At 40.2% G+C, this 23,452-nt stretch overlaps 1 protein-coding gene across 1 annotated transcript in view; it reads left to right on the forward strand.

The window, feature by feature from the left end:
* Positions 1 to 23,452, forward strand: part of ZCCHC7 (zinc finger CCHC-type containing 7) — a 232,265-nt gene that overhangs the window by 164,036 nt on the left and 44,777 nt on the right. Inside the window, exon 6 of the mRNA XM_075338648.1 lies at positions 6,053 to 6,088. Coding sequence (XP_075194763.1) covers positions 6,053 to 6,088 — 36 coding nt within the window. The remainder of the gene's footprint in view (positions 1 to 6,052; positions 6,089 to 23,452) is intronic.

The raw sequence follows: 23,452 nt of genomic DNA on the forward strand, positions 1-23,452 counted from the left end.
AGAGTACTGCAGTTTGTCTCCCATTCAGTAAACAATGGCTTGTGGCTCCATTGCTTTCCTGCCTTTTCCTTTCCTATTCACATATACAGGAGTCCTTTGAGAGTATGGCACCTTGCCAGGTTACTTCATGTCCATAATTGTAATTTTTCAACCATGTTATTCTGAAACACTGTGAGTAATCGAAAACTAACCATAGCTAAAGTGGAAATGACACGATTCCGCTCAGTCTAACCTGTGAAAATGGTAAATGAGGGCAGCTCATTCAGCAGTTATATACAGGCCTAGAATACAGTATCCTGGTCTTGGCCACAGCATTTTTTACTCCTATTGGCTGCTGAACATAATTGTCAGTACAAAATACAATATAGTTGCTAGATAAAATGTTTATGACTTAAAGAGATTGGGCGCGTTGTGAGGACTCTCCGGTGCTGGCGGCGGGCTCGTGACCGCTAGTATACGTTCTAGTCGGCATGTGACATCATGTATTCAAATCACACGCCTACTGCTCCCGCTACCAGAGATTCAATGCACGCTATATGAGGATACACAGGTCTGCATTCACATATAGTGACTGGAGACTTGTAGCTTTTTCCAGGGGCGCTCCCATAGCGAAACGATCGTTGGGGGGACCCCTCACCTGCCCTTGGCGACCCTTCATCTCCAAACAGGTAATTTTTCTGAGGTTCATACCCTTGTTATTCAATCCCAGTTCACTTATGCGTTTTCTTCTGCAGTGGTGATATTTGCACAGAGGGGACATCCTGCCTACATGTACGGCCTGCATGTTTGCACCTTAGTCCCTACTGGTATTCTTAGCACATGGACTGGCCATCTAACCACTAAACAAAGAAACACTTCTTTATGTCGCATTGTGGTGGATTGGATTCCCAGCCCATGTGCTTCTTTACTGTAGCCACTGCTAGATCAAGGCGTATATGTTCCCCAGCACACCACCACCCTCCCCCATCAGGTTTTTCTCCCATTTTCGTCCTTACCACACTGGGTCGCTTCGTGCAGGAGAGGGGTCCTTTTATTGCTACAGTCATTTGTGCAGTCGATTTCTTGATATTTTACCTCATTCTCTTGCTTCTGACCTTCTATGTTTTTATGAAAAAAAAAATTTTACTATAATAAATAAAGTATTTATATCACATCACTACTTTTCTTCTTGGTTTTGTTCTTTTCTCCTCCGGTTTTTCCATGTTACTCAAAGAATATACGCACCGAGGGATCGCTATTTAGCGATTCCCCAGCGTTATACCTATTTTTGTATGGCCAGCTTTTCCCTGTGTTTAATCCTATATGAGAGCAGCATGATGCAGGGGCAGATATCCTAATTTCAGTGATGTATTACTTTACTGGGCTTCTTAGTGTAGTTTTAATTAAAAACTGGCTCATCTGCTGAAGACCTACCAATTCTCTGAATGCTGACTCTATTATCCTGCCCCCACATCACTGATTAGCAGCTTTCTATGTACTCTGCACAGGATTGGACTACCTGGATGTAGATTTACTAGTCATTTACTAGTCTTTTAGTAATTTCCTGCTGATAAAACAATGTGACACATCGCTAGAATCAGGTTCTCTGCCCCTACATCATGCTGCTTTCAGATTGGGTAGCAAATACCTGGCTACAGATTCCCTTTAAAGTTAGCCATAGACCTAACAATAAATATTTTCACTGATGTAGACCACCAGGTAGTTTTCCAACCACTATACTGTTGTGATGTTGTATGGTAGTATTATTTAGGCATTAAATGGCAATATCTCAGCAATGAAATGATACTGTTAAGTTGGAAATGTCAGTTGAATATTAGCATTATTTTGTAGTATCGTTTGGATACATATTGGAGATATTATTTAGGTATGTATTAGCAGTATTATTTGGGCACTAAATGTTAATATTATTTCGGCATTGAATGAAAACGGTCTAAAAATGACAAGCATCAAGGTTCTAATATGTTCTAGTCATAGTATGTTGACAGAGCACCCATACAACTAGTACTATTATCCATATTGTGTGGAATAAAATAGTATATCTTAGTCTGGGAATAACTTGACCACAGAATTTTTGATTGTGTTTATAATTATCCTGCTACAGTATCGCATTGAATTAACCCCTTAACGACTTATCACATGCTATCCGCGTCATTATTCATATCCCTGCCTTTTATGCGGGCTCGCATGCTGAGACTGTCTTTTCCCTGCAGAGTAAGGCTGGTTTCAGACGTCCGTGTTTCAGGTACGTGTGACATCCATTTTCAACAATGATGCCACACGTACCCATGTAATTCTATGGTGTCACTCACACGACCGAGTTTGCACACAAACCGTCTGACCTCTCATGACCCCGCACGCACACACGGAGACATGTCTGTTTTATCTCCAGCAGCACGGGTGTCACACGGATCACACACTGATGTGATCTGTGTGACATCAGTGTGACACATACCGGAGAAAATACGGGTCTTTTAAATAAAGCTATTTTCTATATTCACCTGTATCCAGCGCTGTTTTCTTCGGCTCTGCTGTCTATTGCTTCTGACCGCCGCTCATTATACTCACTGATTATTCACTGCACTGAGGAACTGGAAGCCGGAGCAGCACGGGGACAGCATCGCCGAAGACAGGTAAATATCCAGCAGAGTGTGTGTCTGTGTTCAGTGTATACATGCATGTGAGATATGTGCGTGTATGTGCTCGGTGTATCCATGTGTGTCTGCCATTTGTGTATACATATGTGTGTGTGTGTAGGTGCTCAGTGTATACATGTGTCTGCTATGTGTGTGTGTGTGTTTGGTGAGAACCTGGAAGCCGGAGCATCGCGGGGACAGCATCGGGGACTCATCAGAGTTCCCAATGAACTCTGATGAACCCGTGAAGTCACCGTCCTGACACCCGCTGTTGCGCGGGGGTATCATCAGGATGTCATCAAAGTTCATTGGAAACTTCAATGACCTCCTGGATGTCCCTGCACACACACTGCTTGCTTTGTGAATACTCACCTGTCCCTGCGATGGTGTCCTGTGCGGTATACAGACACACATAGTAGACACACATGTATACACTGAGCACCTTTACACACATATGTATACACACATAGCGCGCACACACACACACACGGATACACCAAGCACATACACTCACATAGCTCACATGCATGTATACACTAAACACAGATACACCCACTATGCTGGATACCCACCTGTCTTCGGCGATGCTGTCCCCGGCACTGAAGTCCCCTCAATGCTCCGGCTTCCAGGTCCTCAGTGCAGTTAATATTCTATGAATATAATGAGTGATGGTCAGACTCAGGAGGCAGCAGAGCCGAAGAAAAGAGCGCTGGATACAGGTGAATATAGAAAATCTTTTTATTTAAAAGACCCGTGTTTTCTCCGGTACCTGTCACATGTATGACCAAAACCATGCATGTGACTTGTACATGATTACACACAGACGTCTGAAACCGGCCTAAGGCTGATTTATTCAGACTTCCTCTGCGTCTAACAGCCGTGAGTGGAGCGGTGCTCCGCCCGTAGCTGTTAATCTGTTAAATACCGCTGTCAAAATCTATCTTTTGGCAGGGGACGCGCTATTCTGAGCCCTCATTGGTGTGCCCGTGACACGATCGTGGAACGCCGATGTTTTGTCATGATAGCCAGGGGTCAGCTGAAGACCTCTTTGTCTGTTATCACAGTGCTCCTGTGAAAACCATTCCCGTGGCCTAGGTTCATAGGAGACTGTGATTTCTTCTATATACAGTAATACTGGTGCTCTGTTATGTATAGAACAAATGATCAGTCTATTGTAGGGTCAACTTCCCTAAGGGGAATATTAAATACAGTACAAAATAGATATAAAAATGTTTTACAAAATATAAGTTGATCACCTTTTACCACATTAAAAATGAAAAAATAAATATTTGATATTGCTACTTTCATAAAAGTTTGATCTATCAAAATATCAAATAATACGATTGGTAAACAGCATAATAATAATAAAAAAAATCAAAACCGCCAGAATTGCAGTTTTTCGGCTGCAACAACAGAAAAAAAAATGTAATAACAGGCAATTAATACATTTTATACACCCCAAACTAATATTAATAAAAACATCAGCTCAGGGCACAAAAAACAAGACCTCACACAGCCCCAGATCCCAAAACTTGAAAACATTCATGCTCTTGGAAAGTTGCTACACAAGCAAGATTTTTAAGATGTTTTTTTTTTTCATTTTGAAAAATTTCAGATTTTTTTTTTATTTTTTTAATACTGATTTTTTTTTTTTCACCACTTAAATAAAACAAAAACTATGTTTAGTATCTACATAATCGTACTGACCTAGAGAATCACACTGCCGTGGCAGTTTTATGGTAAAATGAAATCTGTAAATAAAAAAAAAAAACTAAAACAGTTGCAGAATTCCACTTTGTTTTTCTATTTTGCCACACGTTGATTTTTTTTTTTCCTGCCTACCATTACATCCTATGATAAAATGGATGGTGTCATTCAAAAGTGCAACTCATCCTGTCCGCAAGCCTTCTCAGGGCTATATCGACTGGGAAATAAAAAAAAGTTAAGGCTCTCAAAATAAAGGGAAGAAAAAAACTAAAGCACAAAAAAATTAAATTGCCTGGTCCTTAAGGGGTGAAGAGGGAAATTGGTAATTTCCTCTATGACCGTAAACTTTCTCAAAATTTGTCATATGTAGTATTTTGTAACTTTTTGCCCTTTTTGCTCCAAGCTACCAACAATAATAATAATATTAATAAGAAAAAAAGTAGTTGAGGATTAGCAAAGGTGATCTTGTGACAAACTTACAATAATGTATGACCGAAAACTGGCATATGTTATACCTCATGGTCGTAGATTTTGGTTTCTGGTGCACAGACAGTAGACAGGCCAAACTTAAGACACTTGTGCCTTCTAATAAATATTGCGAGCCCTATTCCCAAAGTAACTGACAAAATTTGGAATGTGTGAATCATAACCACAATTTCTTTTTGTTGTAAAGCTGTAAAAAAAAAGTATATTCACATTATTTACCTTTTTAGAGATATTCAGATTTAAAGGACATGACGATCTTAACATTGTCGCAGATACTTGACATATATATTTTTATTTTGCTTTGTATAGTCTTGAAATGTTTCATTATTGTATGGCTATGTTCACACACTGCATCTTTTACTGCATTTTTGGTGCATTTTTGAGGTCACAAAGATGCACCTAAATCCATGCATTTCCTTCCCCCAGCAAAGTCTATGAGATTTCTATTTTGCTGCCCACACTGGGCATCTTTTTTTGGCTGTATCTTCAAAAACATGTCAGTTCTTTCAGAGTTTTTAGCTGCGTTTTTAAGCCCTTCCAGTCAATAGATTTGACTTAAAAAAAGGCATTGGGCAAAATATGGCAAAAAGACGTAAAAAATGTATGCATTTTTGTTGTAGTGTATTTTTTGGGGCCAAAAACACTGCATCTTTGTGGTTAAGAAAAGATGCAGTGTGTGAACATAGCCTAATAATTTAAATCTAGCTCTGTTATGCCCGGCGCCCCCCATACACAAGACAATCATTCCTTGAGTGCTTTGTAGAGTGCCTTTGAAGAGCTAAAAAGAACACTTCTGCTTTCTTTGTGATACTTCTGTATTTTTCTGCAACTTTTAGTTTTCATGGATTTATAAGAAAACTGACCAATAACTATAGTTATATACGGTATAATAATGTGAGAGTTATTTTTGTTACATACACACACAAGACATTATACCCCCACCCGAGATACAGATGGCTCAAGAATTAAGTAAAAGATTCCGAAAAGTTTTCAGGAGGTGGAGGCTTTCCTGGCTTACTTTCAGGGCAGGGTGGTGTTAAAGCAGTGTAAAATTCAATTAAACAGTGCAGCCAGGTTTTTTGAAGCTGAAATCCAGGCCCTTTCAGCTAAGCTTCTTCTTTTGCCTGTGACCGGCACCAGCAGATGCTTTATTATGCCAAAACCAACAGGCTGTAAAGCACCTTGTTTCATGCTGCTAACAGATCAATATTTTTTTTATCTTCCAGGCTTGCCCAGAAATATGGAGGCAGTACCACCTAACTGTAAGTAGATCCACCTTGATTATTTTCTCCTACGACTAAACTATTTACTCTTCCATGAAGTTTCCTGCACTAGGAGGTAGTCATGTGCCCCCAGCTGAAAGGTAATCAGACACCTCGGGGAGACTCTCTCTGGCCTGAAGGATGAGGTAGTAAGCTGGGCTCATGTTGTATGTATGCACTCTGCACTGGGACCTATGAAGTCGACCTCCTAGAGTCGAGAATCTCCTGGTATTGAGCTTGTATTCCAATTCTAGGAAGAGCAGCCTTCAACAAGATAGGTTGAAGAGAAAATAAAAAAAAATAAATATATATAAATATATATATATATATATATATATATATATATATATATATATATATATATATATATATATATATATAAAATAGAAAAAAAATCTAAAAGTAGTTTCAAGTTGTTGTAACTTCCTTGTTGAGTATTTTATATAATATATATATATATAATTTTTTATTATTATTATTAAAAATTCTCCAACCTTTCATGTTGAAGGCTGCTCTTTCCCTAGAATTGGAATACAAACTCAATACTAGCATATTTTCAACAAGGAAGTTACAACAACTTGAAACTACTTTTTAGATAATTTTATTTATATACTTTTTCTGTGGGTCTGTATATAATGTGTTTTTCTTTTATTCCCCCCCACAGCGTATAGTACAGCACATACCGTAATTCTACTTTACAGCTAGACATTCACATTTTCCTAATGAGAGATTAGGTACATTTACTCACAGTTAAGCTGTAAATAAGTTAATGCTACACGCACCAATCTCATTTAGCGGAATAAAGATTGTGCCGTAATATAGTGAAACTTTGTAATAGGCACGCTGACATACCGTAGTAACGCATAACGATTTGTTAAGGGGAAGGACGCCATCTGCTGCTTTGTGGAGGGATTTCTACATTTTGTAATATGGTAAAACCTGCGTCATGTCTACATATATTAATGGCAAGGTTGCGGTGATCTGCTTATGAGTTTCCTCTGATGAAGACACCCTCTTGTCACATATTGATTCAGTAGGCTCTTGAACTACATGAACTGTTCTTAATGTGCCGATGATCAATGAAATATGACACAGTTGATTTGTTTGCGTGTACGTTTTTGTACTGAATAATGAACCCATCCATTCCCCTCTATTCGAAGGATTTATTTCCTGGTAAATATTCCCAGAACAGAATTCTGGCTTCCTATATTTTTAACCAGAAAATATCCAATTTTACATTATAAGAAAGTAAACCGATTCATGTTGTTACAAATATTTGTGTATATACAGACGAGTGTGAGGTCTGGAGGTCAATATCCAATGTTTAACTCTTTCCTTGTCTCCAGTGAGGCTCACAAGCCCCACCTTGGACACACACTTGCTAGGCCACGTTTCATTGGAAGCGTTAACTCAGTATGTTTTTGGATAATGTATATATTGTGCAGAAATCTACTCCCTGAACTATATTTCTGGGTGGGTAGGGACGGCTTTTTGGCTATTCTTGTACATAGCATTGCATATAAATACAGTGTGTACATGGTAATTGTATTTTACATGGCACCGCCCAGTTATCTTTTTTTGGTTAATGTTTAACACCCTGAAATTGCATGAAATATATCACAATTAAAGCTAATAGCATACGTCAGTAGATTTTTCTGATAACATATTGTGCACATCTTATAAGTAGTAAGGAATTATATATTTGTATTTTTTCTTCATGTGACATTACCTGGAATATTGTCATTTACTAATCAGTTAATAATCCAGAAACCCTCAAGATTTGCAGAATAAAAAGGATTTGTCATGTTGGGGTTTACCGTCTCTAACCCGAGAGATGTATTTAGCAGTCAGGAAAATTAAATATTGTATGATTAAATAAGGACCTGAAAATGCTAATTTGTCGGTTTGCGGGGATGAACACGCTTAGCGTTGACTTAATCGGCGTCCATGTTCAGTAAATCCCTCTGGTCAGAATAGAAGGGGCTTTTATTTACTTGGTAATCTGGTGATATTTATTGAGACATTGTCCATGGAAAAGTCAACAAGAGTGGTAGAAAGAATCACCGTTATCCTTTGTCAGTTAAATCACTTAGTTCTGAGCGCATGTTGACACTTCCCTCCCCTTTTAGTTTTGCTGCGTATATGAGGCGACCTCTTATTTCTTACACTTTACTCAATTGAATGTGACAGGTGTAGCAGCATTTGTCACTTTTTACTTTTCTGATGGACAGTCGAGGAGAAGGGCTGTACTCAGAATAGGCAGCAATGCAGACGGTTTCCATTGTTTCCTATGGAAGGCTGTCCTGGCCCTGACTCGCCAGCAGAGAGCACACTGCCACTTGCTGCCAGCCCGGGGTGTTTTCATGAACAATGGATGGATTAGGCCTGGACAACTCTAAAGATATCTACACTACCGTACTTGGCTAATAAGTTATTCATTGGGTTTCGTTCTGACAAGACCCAAAATAACACTCTTTGTGTTCACCTATAGAAGCCATTTTTTGCTATTAAAATTCTTAGAATGTAACCATGTGCCTATATGTAACAGATAAGTGATCACTATGTCAAAAGCTTGCCCTACTGGTAAACAAGGTGGTCCTGCATAGTTCAGAAGAAACCAGATATTCTAGAAAGACATCTGCGATCTGACGAGGGCAGGGACAATGAATTCAGCATGGCCGTTGACAATTCTAGAAAGACACCACGGAACATGCAGGAATTGGCACTATCACAATAAACAGTCGGGGTTTTCAAAGGATTGGGGAGACTAAATAGCAAATCTTCAAAGCTACTTCCCTATAATTAAAAATATATATATATTTATGAAATGAAAAATAAAATTGATATATATGTTCTTATGGTAATCATGAACACATGCTATACCTTGGGATGTAACACTATGTTGTATAGAAATCTAGCTGTATGACTTACATTCTGCATCTTTTTTTAAAATCTTTTTGTTATTGTTTACGCGATAGTTTATAGCGGTGAACCGTTTCACATGGTATCCGGCTTTACCCAGGGATTGTTACCCTGTTCTTAATAATTAGAGATATACAGGCATAAAGAAAGGTTCATGTGTATACAACCAAAATGGATGCATTATACATAACATTTTTGTATAGTTATCTATTTTGATATTGTTTGATTGACTTTAGTGCATGTAATTGTATTTAAAATCGTAGTATTAAATATTGTATTAGGATTTTATTTTTTTGGTTGCGATACAATCGTTTTGCATTTAGTCATAAACCTATTTGTAAGACATAAAAGTGCTATCGTTGAGACTGCCACAATTGTTCTTAAATAACCTTTGTTGTTAATTTCAGGCATATTTGGTCATTTTCCCCTAGTTCTTATTAATGATTCCTATAGGTTCAGACTTCAATATTATAGGGGGAGGTTCGTAATGGTTATTCAGGGAAAAAAAGGTTTACATCTTTTGAAATGGCCAAATTAATTAGATGAATGATTAAGAATTCATACAATTTTTTTTATTTTCTATTTCTAGTTTTACTTTCTAAAAGTTCACCTAAATTATGGAAATGACCTAGAGCAATAAAGCCATTGTGTTATGTAGCATATTTTTGTTGTGGAGCGCTTTTTATTTATTTTACATCACCGAATCGATGTTTTATTCCTTATTTCATTGACTTTCAGCATAAGGTATTTTAGCTCTCAAAGTTTCTTAGTTGATAAGACATTATAAAATGTAGTTTGTTTTTCAATTTTATGTTTCTGGGAAGCTATTAGTCCAACTATCCCTTAGTAAACAGATCCTAATACTCCAGTGAATGAAGAATCCGTGATTTATAGTGATACACCTGCTACCACTGAGCTCCTTATTCCAGAGGTGGCTTCTGAAGATGCAGTATTCTCTGTCCTTCATGGGATAAGGCATTGTCTATATGCTTACTTATTTGGGTAAACCTATCTGGAAGGTAGTGATCTTCTCAATAAAATCCCTAATACAAGATATAAATGAAAAGCAATGGTTTGGTTTTTTTCCTAAACGAGTTTGCATAAAGCCCTAGACACTTGATCAGATTTTGGGTTTACTGAGAACAAGTTGTTTCCTTTATTATAGAATCTTAATCATTATAATTTCATAGAACTAATTATCATATTCACATAATTCAACCGGAAACCTATTTTGTTGTCAAAAGGAAAAATAATATAGATAAAAAGCTATCCAGATTGGTATATCAGTACACAATAATCTCACAATGTTTAGAGATATAAACCTTTTTAGATGCATCAAAGTTAATTTGTCCATATATCTAATTCATTAACATTTTTTTTAATTGATTTATTAATTAAAGTCGTAATCTCCCTTTTTAAAAATATTCTCTCTACATAATGCATCCTTAAACCATTCTCCCTATTCTGAAGTTTAAGATCGTATGCTATGATTAAGGTATTATTACTATTTATAACTAGATGAACTAACCTCTGAGTCAAGGAACGTACAAGGTTTCTAGGTGTCTACACCTGAAAATTTTACAAGGACAGCTGCTTTTTAAATTGTTGCAGAAACGAACATTTTCCCTATGTAGTTTAAAATAGACGGTTCATAATAATTATATAAATGATAACCTGAAAAATAGGAGAGTAAATAGGGTATTGGGTGAAGAAAGTGGCACGAAACAGAAAAGTCATTTCAGTGCATCTAGAGCACTGCAATGTGATTTATTAATATTTGGTTTAAGGAAAGATGTGGAAGACTTTGATCTTGAGAAGTTAAGTCTATGCTTTCAGCTCTTTGGGGAAGTAGGAACAGCTAAAATACATTGGACAGGAATATTGCTTGTATTTTAACTCGATAGGAAAGCCAATCTGGTTAAAAAAAAATTGTGAACCCCTACAGAATCCTTTTCTTTCTTTTTTAGGAAATTAATGTCACTAAGCCTTTTGCCAATCTTAACCCTATAGACTGTGAGCCCTCGTGGGCAGGGTCCTCTCTCTTCTTATACCAGTCTGTTATGTACTGTTAATGATTGTTGTATGTATACCCTCTTTCACTGTAAAGCGCCATGGAATAAATGGCGCTATAAAAATAAATAATAATAATATTAATAATCTTTACTACAAGAAAATGTTTTTTTTTTTCTGCCCTAGTGTCTTGGTTTGTTTTTTTTCCATAGAACATATTGTACCAGTTTCTCTTCCCATGTTTCTTCTTGACTTCCTTCTCTTCAACTTCATTTTTTTTCTCCATACTTGCCTGATTTTTTTTTTTTTTTACTTTGGTTGGCTTTCTCTACATTTTTTTTTAACTTTCGATTTTGGCAGTCCTGAGCACCCTATTACACAGGCAGCCATTTGGGTAAACAGGGTCCTGTACTGAGTTTCCTGCACCTTGCATTGCTGCCTGGGTAATCCTGTATAGTCGTTATTTAGACTTAAATCTGGCTATTTCAGCTGTGATTTATATTACTTGGTGGTAGTCTTCGGGCTTTTCAAAACCAGTAGGTGCAATGCAGGCACACTTGATTGTATATGGGATGCATATATAGAGTACTTAGAGTTCCCTAGGGGACAGAGTCCATTCTTCATCTTGGATTATATATGTTTACCCTGAATTATTGAATATGTGCCAGGTTTGAACCATGCAGGAAACAGTATTTGGTATGTCTGTTTTTAAATGATTTTAAATGTGAGTGTTTTTTTCACCCCATGTATAATAAAATTTATATTATTCGCACTAATCAAGGTCCATGCCAAGTTGTTATTTATCATACTGAACCCTGGTGCCTTTGTGTATCAATTGTTGTTCCAATGTTTTGTTAGATACTTGGCACAGTGGTTTTCATATTATTCATTGGTGGTGCTGAGGCTCTCTTTTGGAGGTTGTTCATTTGGGTAAACAGTCGTCATGTAATTCTACATTTCCGGGTAGATGGAAAATGCCTGGCTGGATGCGGTTCTCACTGGCGGTGTCTCGAACAGGACTTTAGGTATTCGACAGTCCCATTTGGAAAGCCGTTAACTCCAATGAGCAAGGTGTTAAATTGTCTTTGCCAGGTCTTTTTTTTTTTTTTTTTTTATATCTTCTGTTTGAACTAGAGTTGTTTTCTTGAAATTTCCTTTGAATTTTAGATCTTCTTTTTTTTTTTTTTTTTTTTTAAACAAGTGTTTTATGCTCTAATCGCTTCAGAAATACTATCATCAGTGTGGTTTGTACCAGATTTTTGGAATAGTGCACACACACATTTGATTGCCTGAATTTCAGATAGTTCCAAATGTATGTCTGATACGAGCAGGAAAACAAAATCATTTTCTGACTTTTAATTTACAAAAATTTGTTTTTGAGTAAAACATAGAAACTTTTTTGCAATCTTATTACAAAACTTAATATGTAGCTATTTGTGGCAATGGCTATCAAAGGTAACAAAATATATATATACATACATACACACACACACACACACACACACACACACACACTACATTCTACTTTGGTTGGACTATGGACACACACACACACACACACACTATATTCTACTTGGGTTGGACTATGGCAGCACGTTGTAAGCACCAAGATATAGGTGACCGTCGAATATATATTGGTCAATTCATGAAAGCCCATCAGCTGCAGTAGGGTTTTCTTCTTTGACAGGACCCTAACCTGAAATCATTCCTCTCCTAGGCTAAAAACCTACAAATTATTGGGCAGGTAGGATCACACACAAATCAAAAATAATAACTTTAGGTTGATGGGAGGAGTGCTCAGTCACAAAAACGAGGTAGTCACAGGCCTCAAATAGTTAATACAAAAAACTGACCTCCAAACAGAATAAAGCAAATGTGAACAGATGCAAGTTGCTATGACTGCAAAATATACAAATATTAGACTACAGCAGCACTCTGTAAGCGCCAAGATATATGTGAATATTGAACATATAAAATGTTAATTACATTACTGCTATAAGGAATATACTTTTAAAAAAAGGACGGTACTTAGTGCATAAATTGACTAATTCATGAGAGCCCGTCAGCCACGGCAAGGTTTACTTCTTTGAAGGGATCTTAATCTAATATCAGATTTAGGCTGATGGGAGGCATGCTCAGTCAAAAAAGGAGGTAGCCAAAGGTCTTCAATATTTACAACGAAAAAAAAAACAAAAACTGACCAGCATCTCCAAACAGAATATAGTAAGTGTGAACAGGTGCAAGCTGCTATGACTGCATAATATACACAAAAGAATACAGCAGCACTGTTTTGGTTGTTTTTTTTGTATTAACTATTGGAGTCCTGTGACTACCTCCTTTAAATCTTGGCGCTTAGAGTGATGCTGTACACTTATTTGTGTATTATGCGATCATAGCAGCTTGCACCTGTTCACATTTGCTTTATTCTGTTTGGAGGTGCAGGTCAGTTTTTTGTGTTAACCATTGAAGGCCTGTGACTATCTCTTTTTTTTACTGGGCGCTCCTCTCATCAGCCTAAGGCTATTTTTTTTCTTTTTTTTTTTTTTTTTTTATTAATGCTACTTATGCTTTAATTTGAAGGTTTTTAGCCTGGGAGAGGCATGATATTTAGATAGGGGCCTGTCACAAAAGGATGCCTTGCTGTGGTTGACAGGCTCTCATGAATTGGCTAATTTATGTGCAAAGTACCTTCATCTTTTTTTTTTAAAGTATATTCCATATAGTAGTAATACAATTCAAATTTCATATGTTCAATGTTCACATATATCTAGGCGCTTACACAGTGCTGCCATACAGTGCAACCTTGGTTTACGAGAACAATCCATTCTGGGAGTGTGCTTGTAAACAAAGTTACTCATCTAGCAAAGCAAAATTTCCCACAGGAAATAATGGAAGCTCAGACAATTCATTCCACAACTTGTTCAATGTCCCATCCTGATCCTCTATTGTGCCATTCCAGACATGCACAAATACACACACACACACACACACACACACACACACACTATGCTCACCTTACCCTCCATTCCCTCGCCGGCCTCCTGGTTCCTGTAGTCCGCATGTACAGGATGTGTATCAGGTAACCACAGCGACCGATGCCAGAGCTTCAGCAGCAGACGTCATGTGCAGGAGCCGCTTGTCTCTGATTGGTCAGCGCACTGTCTTTGAGAAGCGGCTGACAGTGGAAGTTCCTCCATCGTCGCGATGGTTACCGGATACACATACTGTACCTGCGGACTACAAGAACCATGAGGCTGGCGAGGGAACGGAAGGTAAGGTGAGCATAATATATATGTGTGTGTTTGTGTGTGTTTGTGCATACTGCAAGAGCGGGTCAGAGCGCGGTGGATGTACGGAACTGGAAGTGTATGCATTGAGTATTTGCTCGTACAGAAAAGCTTGCTCGTAAACAGAGTTACAAATTTACAGCAAGCTTTGCTCATATAGCGAAATACTCGCACACCAAGTTACTTCTAAACCGAGGTTCCACTGTATTTTATTTGTTTATTATGTAGCCATACCAGCTTGGACCTGTTCACACTTGCTTTATTCTGATTGGAGATACTGGTCAGTTTTTTGGGTTGTGCGATGTCCCGTGGTGCTGAGCATTTTTCTGTAATGGTATTGATATGACAAGTGTACGTCCGCGTTTTGAACAGCATTATAGAGGCGATGCATTAACTCCTTCATGACATTTGATGCAAGTTTAAGTCATGGTTGAGAAGGAGATCATGCAAAATGACGTAAAGTTAAGTAATGGCTTTCATTTGGGCACAGGAGCTATGCCCACTCGTTTGCCTCCGGGAGCTCGGCGTAACTTATAGCCTGATTCCAGCAGTGTTTCACTTACTGGGCTGCTTAGTGTTGTTTTGATAAAATCGCTGTTTAATCAGCAGGAGATTATCATTAGATCACTACTTGATCTGATGCCAGGTAGTCCAGCATATTCAGAAGCTCTGTATAACTGCTAGATCTGTAGCAGAGAAAACATTGATTTTATCACAATGACAGCAAACAGCTCCGTAAGTGACACATCGCTGGAATCAGGGTCTCTGTCTCTACAATATGCTGCTCTTAGATGGGGTATAAACAAACCTGGCGACAGATTTCCTTTAACCCCTTAAGGACGAAGCCAGTTTTGTACTTAATGACCAGGCCATTTTTTGCAATTCTGACCAGTGTCACTTTAGGAGGTCATAACTCTGGAACGCTTCAACGGATCCCGGTGATTCTGACATTGTTTTTTCGTGACATATTGTACTTCATGATAGTTATAAATTTAGAACGATATTTTTTGCTTTTATTTGTGAAAAAATCGGAAATTTGATGAAAATTTTGCAATTTTCAAACTTTTAATTTTTATGCCCTTAACCCAGAGAGTTATGTCACACAAAACAGTTAATAAATAACATTTTCCACATGTCTACTTTACATTAGCGCAATTTCTGAAACAAAATGTTTTGGGGTTAGGAAGTTAGAAGGGGTCAAAGTTCATCAGCAATTTCCCATTTTTTCAACAAAATTCACAAAACCATTTTTTTAGGGACCACATCACATTTGAAGTGACTTTGAGAGGCCTAGATGACAGAAAATACCTAAAAGTGACACCATTCTCAAAACAGCACGCCTCAAAGTACTCAAAACCACATCCAAGAAGTTTATTAACCCTTCAGGTGCTTCACAGGAACTAAAGCAAAGTGGAATGAAAAAAAGCAAAAAATAAAATTTTACCTAAAATGTTGCTCTACCCCAAATTTATTCACTTTTAGAAGAAATAACACAACAAAATGAACCCCAAAACTTGTTACCCACTTTCTTATGAACGCGCCAATACCCCACATGTGGTCAGAAACCTTTGTTTGGACAAATGGGAGGGCTCGGAACAGAAGGAGCAATATTTGAATTTTGGAAAGCAAATTCGGCTGAAATAGATTGTGGGCACCATGTTGCATTTACATGTCCGCCAAGGTACCTAAACAGCAGAAACCCCTTACAAGTGACACCATTTTGGAAACTAGACCCCTTAAGGCTTCTATCTAGGGGTATAGTGAGCATTTTGGATCCACAGGTACTTCACAGATTTTGATAACGTTACGTTGTCACATTGAAAATTTTCATTTTTTTCTCAAAAATGTTGCTTTAGCATCAATTTTTTCACTTTTTCAAGAGGTAATTCCATAAATTTGACCCCAATGTTTGTTACCCACTTTTTTATGAGCGCGGTGATACCTCACTTGTGGTCTGAAACCTTTGTTTGGAGAAATGGGAGGGCTTGGAACGGAAGGAGCAATATTTGAATTTTGGAAAGGAAATTTGGCTGAAAAAGATTGCGGGCACCATGTCGCATTTGGAGGACCCCTAAGGTACGTAAATAGCAAAAAAACACCACAAGTGACCCCATATTGGAAACTAGGCCCCTCAAGGAATTTATCTTGATGTTTGGTGAGTACCCTGAACCCCCAGGTGCTTTACAGAAGTTTATAACGTTGAGCCATGAAAATAAAAAAATAAAATTTTACCACAAAATTGTTACTTCAACCAGGTAGCTTTTTTTTTCACAAGGGTAACAGGAAAAAAATCACCATGAAATTTATTGCGCAATTTCTCCTGAGTTTGTTGATATCTTGTATGTGGTGGAAATCAACTGTTTGGGCACACTACAGGGCTCAGAAGAGAAGGAGTGCAATTTGACTGCAAAATTGGCTGGAATCAATAGCGGACGCCATGTTGCATTAGGAGAACCCCTGAGGTGCCTAAGCAGTGGAGGTCCCCCACAAGTGACCCCATTCTGGAAATAAGACCCCTCAAGGCTTTAATCTAGGTGTATATTGAACATTTTGAATCCACGAATACTTCACAGAATTTGATAAGCTTAGGTTGCCATATTGAAATTTTCATTTCTTTCACAAAAATGTTGATTTAGCGACACATTTTTCACTTTTTCAAGAGGCAACAACAAAACGTGTACCCCACAGGTTGTTATCTAATTTCTTGTGAGCGCAGGGATACCACACATGTGGCCAAAAACCTTTGTTTGGATAAATGGGAGGGCTTGGAATGGAAGGAGCACCATTTGAATTTTGGAAAAGTTGAAGTAAATTGCGCGCACCATGTCACATTAGCAGGGCCCCTTGGGCACCTATACATCAGAAACCCCCCACAAGTGACCTCATTTTGGAAACTGGACCCCTCAAGGATTTTATTCAGGAGTATAGTAAACATTTTGAATCCACAGGTACTTCACAAAACTGTTGCTGTAGCAAAAAATTTCTCACTGTTAAGGGGGCTTTACACGCTGCGACATCGCTAATGCGGAGTCGTTAGGGTCACGGAATTGGTGACGCACATCCGGCCGCATTAGCAATGTTGCTGCGTGTGACACCGATGAGCGATTTTGCATCGTTGCAAAAACGTGCAAAATCGCTCATCGGTGACATGGGGGTCCATTCTCGATTATCGTTACTGCAGCAGTAACGATGTAGTTCGTCGCTCCTGCGGCAGCACACATCGCTATGTGTGACGCCGCAGGAACGAGGAACCTCTCCTTACCTGCCTCCCGGCCGCTATGAGGAAGGAAGGAGGTGGGCGGGATGTTCCGGCCACTCATCTCCGCCCCTCCGCTTCTATTGGGCGGCCGCTCAGTGACGTCACTGTGACGCCACACGGACCGCCCCCTTAGAAAGGAGGCGGTTTGCCGGTCACAGCGACGTCGCCGGGCAGGTAAGTATGTGTGACGCATCTGCGCGATGTTGTGCGGCACGGGCAGCGATTGCCCGTGTCGCACAACAGATGGGGGCGGGTACCCACGCTAGCGATATCGGGACCGATATCGCAGCGTGTAAAGTAGCCTTTAGGCTATGTGGCCATGATCCAGCGACACGGCGTCTAGTACCCAGTGTCAGCCTCCTGCAGAAATGTGAGTGTTGTCCACGGGAGAACGCAGCTGCCCATGCCCACGATTTGGGTTCAGGCTGCTGTGGACTTTAGTTCTATTCTACCTGCAAAGAACACTCATCTCCGCAGCATAAATTGACATCCTGAGGCTCGGGAAGCTGCGCCACAGGTCGATTTATGCTGCGGAGAAAAGAAACAGTGGGCACGGGATTTCTAAAAATCCTGCCACTGTGCTTCTACTGCACAACGCAGCGTTATGGACGCAGGGAAAACACTCTGCGCCCAAAACGTTGCAAACCCTGATTGTGGGCACACAGCGTAAAATGCTACAATGGATGAATGGATAGATGTCAAACATATATAACGTCCCACCCCCCTGCATATTCTAAGCTGGCGCCCTTTAGTGCCTTTCATGTGACACTAAAGGATGCCTAGCCTTGTATTTAGCCCAAAAAAAAAAAAAAGAATTAAAATAAATGACGTGGGGTCCCCCCTATTTTTGATAGCCAGCTAGGGTAAAGCAGACAGCTGTAGCCTGCAAACCACAGCTGACAGCTTCATCTTGTCTGGTGATCAATTTGGAGGGCTCCCCAAGCTGTTTTTTTTTTTTAATTATTTATAAATAAATAATTAAAAAAAAAAACAAACGTGGGGTCCCCCCAAATTAGATCACCAGCCAAGGTGAAGCTGACAGCTGGGGTCTGGTATTCTCAGGATGGGAAGAGCCACGGTTATTGGACTCTTCCCAGCCTAAAAATAGCAGGCTGCAGCCGCCCCAGAAGTGGCGCATCCATTAGATGCGCCAATTCTGGCGCTTCGCCCCAGCTCATCCCGCGCCCTGGTGCGTTGGCTAACGGGGTAATGAATGGGGTTGATACCAGGTGTGTAATGTCACCTGGCATCAAGCCCAGCAATTAGTTATGTCACGGCGTCTATCAGATACCCGACATAACTAATTGACAGTAATAAAAAAAAAATTGACAACAAAAAAAAATTTATTTGAAAAAACACTCCCCAAAACATTCCCTGATTGACCAATTTATTGAAAAGAAAAAAAAAAATCCACAATAATCCATTTGGACGTCCCACGTCGACTCTGGACCTTCTAGAATATGGGGGACACGTTCAGGGAACGTATCCCCCATTTTCTAGGAGGGCAGACCCTCCATTTGAGGAGAGTGGGTGCAAAGAATCTGCACCCACCCTCCCTGGGTCACAGCTGCAGAGTGCGAGCAGCCAGCGTCCTGAACACAGGAAGCTGACAGCTGCGCTCTGCTCATGTGACCGGAGTGTGCTGAGAAGGAGCCGGAGGAGGGGGCCGCGGGGGATCAGAGCTGCGACAGGTATGTATGACACCGGGGAACACCAGGGGGGGGTAGGGGGGGACCCGGCAGGGCCTAGGGAGCAGGTTTCTGTCGTATGTGTTATGGCACATACGACAGAAACCATAGGAACAGTGGAAATGCGGCCGGCGCGCTGCTGTGATCGCCGGTGCGCGCGGCCATCTTGGATTTTCGGGAGGGGGTTGGGGGTCGGGGGGGGGCACTTTGGGGACACCGGGGGACCGGAGGGAACCGGGAAAAAGATTTATCTCCCATCTGGCATGTTTAATCATGCCAGATGGGAGATAAATCATTTTTTACCGGCGCGGTCATTTACTATAACTTGATGATCGGTATACGGTGTATACCGGTCATCAGGTGAGCGGGGACCGGAAAAACCGGCCCGAATCATGATCTCCAGGGTCTCAGCTACCCCCGGCAGCTGAGACCCCGGAAATTTTCTGACTCTGGGGGGCGCTAGACCCTTTTTTCCGACCGCCGTTAAAAAGCGGCGGATCGGGAAAAGTACCCTTATTTACCGCCGTTAAAAGGCGTATCGGCGGTCGTAAAGGGGTTAAACCACCTCAGTGTATACTATAAAAATCATCAAAAACTGTCTTAATCAAACAGCTGACAAAATAGAATAAAATGCTATCAAAAAGTCATCTAAATAAACAATATATCGCTGAAAATATCATCTTGCAAAAAAACAAGCAACCATACAGCTCTGCTAGCGAAAAAATAAAACTGCTATAGCTCTCAGAATGCAGCTATGCAAAAGCAATTTTTTTAAGCAATTTTTTTATAAAATCGTGTAAAAGTGGCAAAACTTAAAAAAATACAATTATAGTATCGTTGTAATCGGACTGACCTAGAGAGTAAACCTATCCTCACTTTTACGAAACCCTGTAAAAAAAAAAGAAAGCCTGAATTGCTGTTACTTCTTGATTCTGCCTCACAAAAAGCAGAATAGAAAGCGATAAAAAATGATGTGGCCCAAAATGGTGCCAATAAAAATTCCAACTCATCCCGCAATAAACAAGCCCTCACATGACTGTTGGCGGAAAAAAAGTATAGTTTTCAGAATTCTTTAAAGCAAAAAATCTTTATTTTGTAAAAAAGTGTGTTTTAGTGTAATAGAAGCCATACCTTAAAAACCCCCAAAAAACTGTATTAATCTGGTATTGCTGTAATAATAATAAAGCCAATTCTTCAACTGCTGTTGATTTGTTGATTCTGCCGCTCAAAGATCACACTAAGGCGCGGCTCTCATTTATCCTGCGCTCTTTGTTGACCACTTACATCAGGGTTTACGTGTAAATCTGTGAAAAACATGATTCAGACAAAAATTTTCAATGGAAAATTCACTGTAATAAGGCAGAAGGAGTCACTTTAAACTCCCGTTTGACCGTGGTCCGGCGGTGTCCATCTTTTTACATGTCTTTTTAGGCGTGCACAAAAGTGCGGACAACAACAGTTTTGTTCACCTTTGAAAAGAAGAACATTGCTAAACAGAGGTCAAATGGACTCTGGAGTAATGCGGGCGTCACACAAGACGATCCATCGTGCGATATGTCGTCTGGGTCACAGTTTTCGTGACACACATCCGGCATTGTTTGCGACATCGTTTTGTGTGACCCCTACGAGCGTCTCAGAACGATCGCAAATCGGTTACAAATCGTGTATCGTTTAGACGTCGTTTATTTTTAAAAAATTGTTTATTCTTGTTTGCACAGGTTGTTCATCGTACCGGGGTAGCACACATCGCTCCGTGTGACACCCCGGGAATGATGAACTGCAGCTTACCTGCGGCCGCCGGCAATACTGAAGGAAGAAGGTGGGTGGGATGTTTACATCCCTCTCATCTCCGCCCCTCCGCTTCTATTGGCCGGCGACTGTGTGATGTCGCTGTGACGCCGAACGTCCCACTCCCTTCAGGAAGTGGATGTTCGCCGCCCATAGCAACGTCGCTCAGCAGGTAAGTACGTGTGACGGGGGTTTAACGACTTTGTGCGCCACGGGCAACTAATTGCCCGTGACGCACAAACGACGGGGGCGGGTTCGATAGCACGAAAGATCGTATCGTGTGACGCCCGAATAACTCTGCCTCATTAGTGGATGGATCCATCGGAGGTTTTACCTGAATGACGCATTTTGGAGCGGTAGATAGAAACCTTAATGTAAGTGCTCAGCATAGAGCACAGGATAGATGTAAACTGATCCAAATTGCCATCAGTAGCATTCAGCTTATCGCACGAACAAAAAGTCCCCACTGAGGTCTGCCATCTGTTTATAGAAATATAGTAGACTTCCACATTACTGATGGCACAAAGGCTCTGAAAAAGTGCTAAGACTCATTTCCAAATGCCCCCCCCCTCCCTTCTGAGCACGACAATGTGTCTAAACCACAGTTACCATCCACATGTTTGTCATTGTTGTCGTGAGATTTATGGGGTGCAAGTCTCCAGAAGAACCAGCTGGGCACAATGTATGGGCATTTTAATATTCTGGGCTCTACAAGGGCTTATTTGCCATTTTTTAATTCTGCAATTTTCACTGCATTTGACTTCATGGGTGTTTTCCACATACAAAATTGTCACTAAACCCGTAGATGAATTCCCAGAGGGGTGTCATTTCCAAAATTTGGTCACTTGAGGAGGTTTCTTCTGTTCTGTAACTCAGGAGCTTTGCAAATGAAGTTCACAAACTATTGTAAATGGTTAATAAACGTCTTGGATGTGGTTTTGAGCAGTGTGAGGGGTGCAATTTTTAGAATGGTGTCACATTTGGGTATTTTCTTTCGACTAGGCCTCTCAAAGTCACTACAAATGTGATGTGGTCCATTAAAAAAATTTTGTTGGCAAAAATGAGAAATTGCTGATAAACTTTGAACTCTTGTAACTTCCTAACAAAAAGTATTGTTTCAAAAATTGCACCGATGTAAAGTAGACATGTGGGAAATTTTATTTATTAACTAGCTGTACTACCCGGCTTCGTCCGGGTTAATAACAGCTGTTAACAAAATAGAATGTATTAACAAAAATGTATTCTGCACACAAAAACCACAAAACAGATAGAAATGTAATTATAATGTCTGTCTCCCCCTCTGTATACAGTGCCTACAAGTAGTATTCAACCCCCTGCAGATTTAGCAGGTTTACACATTCGGAATTAACTTGGCATTGTGACATTTGGACTGTAGATCAGCCTGGAAGTGTGAAATGCACTGCAGCAAAAAGGAATGTTATTTCTTCTTCTTTTTTTTTTTTTTTTTTTTTTTAAATTGTGAAAAGTTTATTCAGAGGGTCATTTATTATTCAACCCCTCAAACCACAAGAATTCTGTTTGGTTCCCCTAAAGTATTAAGAAGTATTTCAGGCACAAAGAACAATGAGCTTCACATGTTTGGATTAATTATCTCTTTTTCCAGCCTTTTCTGACTAATTAAGACCCTCCCCAAACTTGTGAACAGCACTCATACTTGGTCAACATGGGAAAGACAAAGGAGCATTCCAAGGCCTTCAGAGACAAGATCGTGGAGGGTCACAAGGCTGGCAAGGGGTACAAAACCCTTTCCAAGGAGTTGGGCCTACCTGTCTCCACTGTTGGGAGCATCATCCGGAAGTGGAAGGCTTATGGAACTACTGTTAGCCTTCCACGGCCTGGACAGCCTTTGAAAGTTTCCACCCGTGCTGAGGCCAGGCTTGTCCGAAGAGTCAAGGCTAACCCAAGGACAACAAGGGAGGAGCTCCGGGAAGATCTCATGGCAGTGGGGACATTGGTTTCAGTCAATACCATAAGTAACGTACTCCACCGCAATGGTCTCCATTCCAGACGAGCCCGTAAGGTACCTTTACTTTCAAAGCGTCATGTCAAGGCTCGTCTACAGTTTGCTCATGATCACTTGGAGGACTCTGAGACAGACTGGTTCAAGGTTCTCTGGTCTGATGAGAGCAAGATCGAGATCTTTGGTGCCAACCACACACGTGACGTTTGGAGACTGGATGGCACTGCATACGACCCCAAGAATACCATCCCTACAGTCAAGCATGGTGGTGGCAGCATCATGCTGTGGGGCTGTTTCTTAGCCAAGGGGCCTGGCCATCTGGTCCGCATCCATGGGAAGATGGATAGCACGGCCTACCTGGAGATTTTGGCCAAGAACCTCCGCTCCTCCATCAAGGATCTTAAGATGGGTCGTCATTTCATCTTCCAA

The sequence above is a fragment of the Anomaloglossus baeobatrachus genome, chromosome 1, assembly GCF_048569485.1.
Source record: "Anomaloglossus baeobatrachus isolate aAnoBae1 chromosome 1, aAnoBae1.hap1, whole genome shotgun sequence".
NCBI lineage: Eukaryota > Metazoa > Chordata > Amphibia > Anura > Aromobatidae > Anomaloglossus > Anomaloglossus baeobatrachus.